Below are 2,292 nucleotides of genomic sequence, written 5' to 3' on the forward strand. Positions count from 1 at the left end.
TCTCCACCACAGTGGCAGAGGGGAGAGGACTAAAGATTATAGTTGCATGATTCCACTTATAATGTGAACAAGGCATTCTTATTATGAACTTGGATAAATGACTCATCATGTTAATCCTTTGGTTAGTGTCTTGGTTTCTCCTTTAGAGGTGTCTCATGAGAAGAGGAGTGATTAGAAATGCTCTAGGACATGAAAAAAGCTAGTCTGGAAATACCCAGTGAGGGATATATGTTGGCTTATAGGTATTTGTTCTGTGCCAGCCCTGTGCAAGCTTGCACACTTTCGGGCTGGTTGCTGATGTCAGGTGAATGTACTTTGTACTTTGATCCAGAGCAAGTGAAATGATCCCTGCTTTGGCATAAAATCTAGCTAATATCTAAATACTAGAGATAGTTGGTGACAGCTGGGAGTGTGCTTGGACATAAAGTACAAGCCTACCTCATTTTACTGTGCTTCACAGATATTGCTTTTTTTTTTTTTTTTTTTTTTACAAATTGAAGGTTTGTGAAAATCTTGAGTTGTCAGATGATGGCTAGTATTTTTTTAGAGATAACATTTTTTAATTAAGGTATGTGCATTTTTTAGACATAATGCTATTGCACACTTAAGAGACTGGAGAATAGTATAAACATCAGTTTAGACACTATTGGAAAAGCAAAGAATTTGTGTGATTCAGTTTATTGTGATATTTGTTTTATTGCAGTAGTCTGGAACCAAACCCATAATATCTCTGAGGTATGCCTGTACATCTAAAAACTGTAACTTTTTCCCCATTATTAAAGTGACACAGAAGCTCCTTCCGACGCCTTGGATCCGTTTCCATCACTTGTACCGTCAGGTCGTTCGTCAGATCCCCAGCTGCCAAGATGGTGAAGCAGATTGAGAGCAAGTACGCTTTTCAGGAAGCCTTGAACAGTGCAGGAGAGAAACTCGTAGTAGTTGACTTCTCAGCCACGTGGTGTGGGCCTTGCAAAATGATCAAGCCTTTCTTTCATTCTCTCTCTGAAAAGTATTCCAACGTGGTGTTCCTTGAAGTAGATGTGGATGACTGTCAGGATGTTGCTGCAGAGTGTGAAGTCAAATGCATGCCAACCTTCCAGTTTTCTAAAAAGGGACAGAAGGTGGGTGAATTTTCTGGAGCTAATAAGGAAAAACTTGAAGCCATCATTAATGAATTAATCTAATCATGTTTTCTGAAGACATGGCCAGCCATTGGCTGTTTAAACTTGTAATGTTTTTTTATTTACACAAAGGAAAGATCAAGTATGAAGATTATATACCTTACTGCCATCTGATAAGTGACAATAAAATATTAACTCTAAAAAAAATAAATAAATAAAGTGACACAAAAAAGAAAATAAAGAAGAGTACTGTGCTAAGTCACTTCAGTCATGTCTGACTCTTTGTGGCCCTATGAGCCTGCTAGGCTCCTCTGTCCATGGGATTCTCTAGGCAAGAATACTGGAGTGGGTTGCCATGCCCTCCTCCAGGAGATCTTCCAGACCCAGGGATCGAACCCACATCTCTTATGTCTCCTGCATTGGCAGGTGGGTTCTTTACCACTAGCACCACCTGGGAAGCCCAAAGAAGAGTGGAGAAAGAGAAAAATACAATAAAGCCAGTAGAAACTAATGATAGAATTACATAGCGTTACAAGGTGCAAGGCATGGTTCTAACCCTTTACTATGTAAATACATTTACTCCTCTCTACAGCTCTATGAGGTAAATAACTATTTGTGACTCCACTTTACAGATGAAGAAAGAGGATCTGGTGCTGTTAGGTGACTTGTCCAAGGTGGCACAGCTAGTAGAGGGAGAGCCATGGTCTGGACGCGTGTTGCATTCACAGGGCATGGTCAACCTCAGAGACAGCGCATAATATAAGCTTTATTCACGGATTCAATACCACTTGCTAAAGTTTAAAAAGTTACTCTCAGTTGCCATTCACTCATCCATTTATTTCACAAATATTTATGGAAGGCATCTATGGGCAGCATACTGTTCCACACTGGATTATCAAGATATTGAAGAGTAACAGAGGCTAATGGTCCAGTCATCCCTATAGCACTAAACTCTCAAGTGTCTCCCCAGAATAATTACACAGTTATAATCAACAGAAGTCTTAAGATTAGAAATGCAGTAACTATTCCCTGAATACAAAATCCAACACTGATAACTTCAAAACTTTTGGAGTGTTACTAGATGGAATGTTTAGCTTACTAGATGGAATGTTTAGCATGATCCTCTGTATTTTCATCAATTAATAAGTACACCTGGGGCAATAATTTAAGT

General features: G+C 39.1%; 1 protein-coding gene across 1 annotated transcript; it reads left to right on the forward strand.

The window, feature by feature from the left end:
• The first annotated feature begins 773 nt into the window (after nt 1-773).
• LOC133060926 (thioredoxin-like) lies at nt 774-1,315 on the forward strand. The gene has a single exon (XM_061148894.1). The coding sequence runs from the start codon at nt 867-869 to the stop codon at nt 1,182-1,184; it is 318 nt and encodes a 105-aa protein (XP_061004877.1). The 5' UTR covers nt 774-866; the 3' UTR covers nt 1,185-1,315.
• Nucleotides 1,316-2,292: the final 977 nt, after the last annotated feature.

This window comes from Dama dama, chromosome 8, assembly GCF_033118175.1.
Source record: "Dama dama isolate Ldn47 chromosome 8, ASM3311817v1, whole genome shotgun sequence".
Taxonomy (NCBI): Eukaryota; Metazoa; Chordata; class Mammalia; order Artiodactyla; family Cervidae; genus Dama; species Dama dama.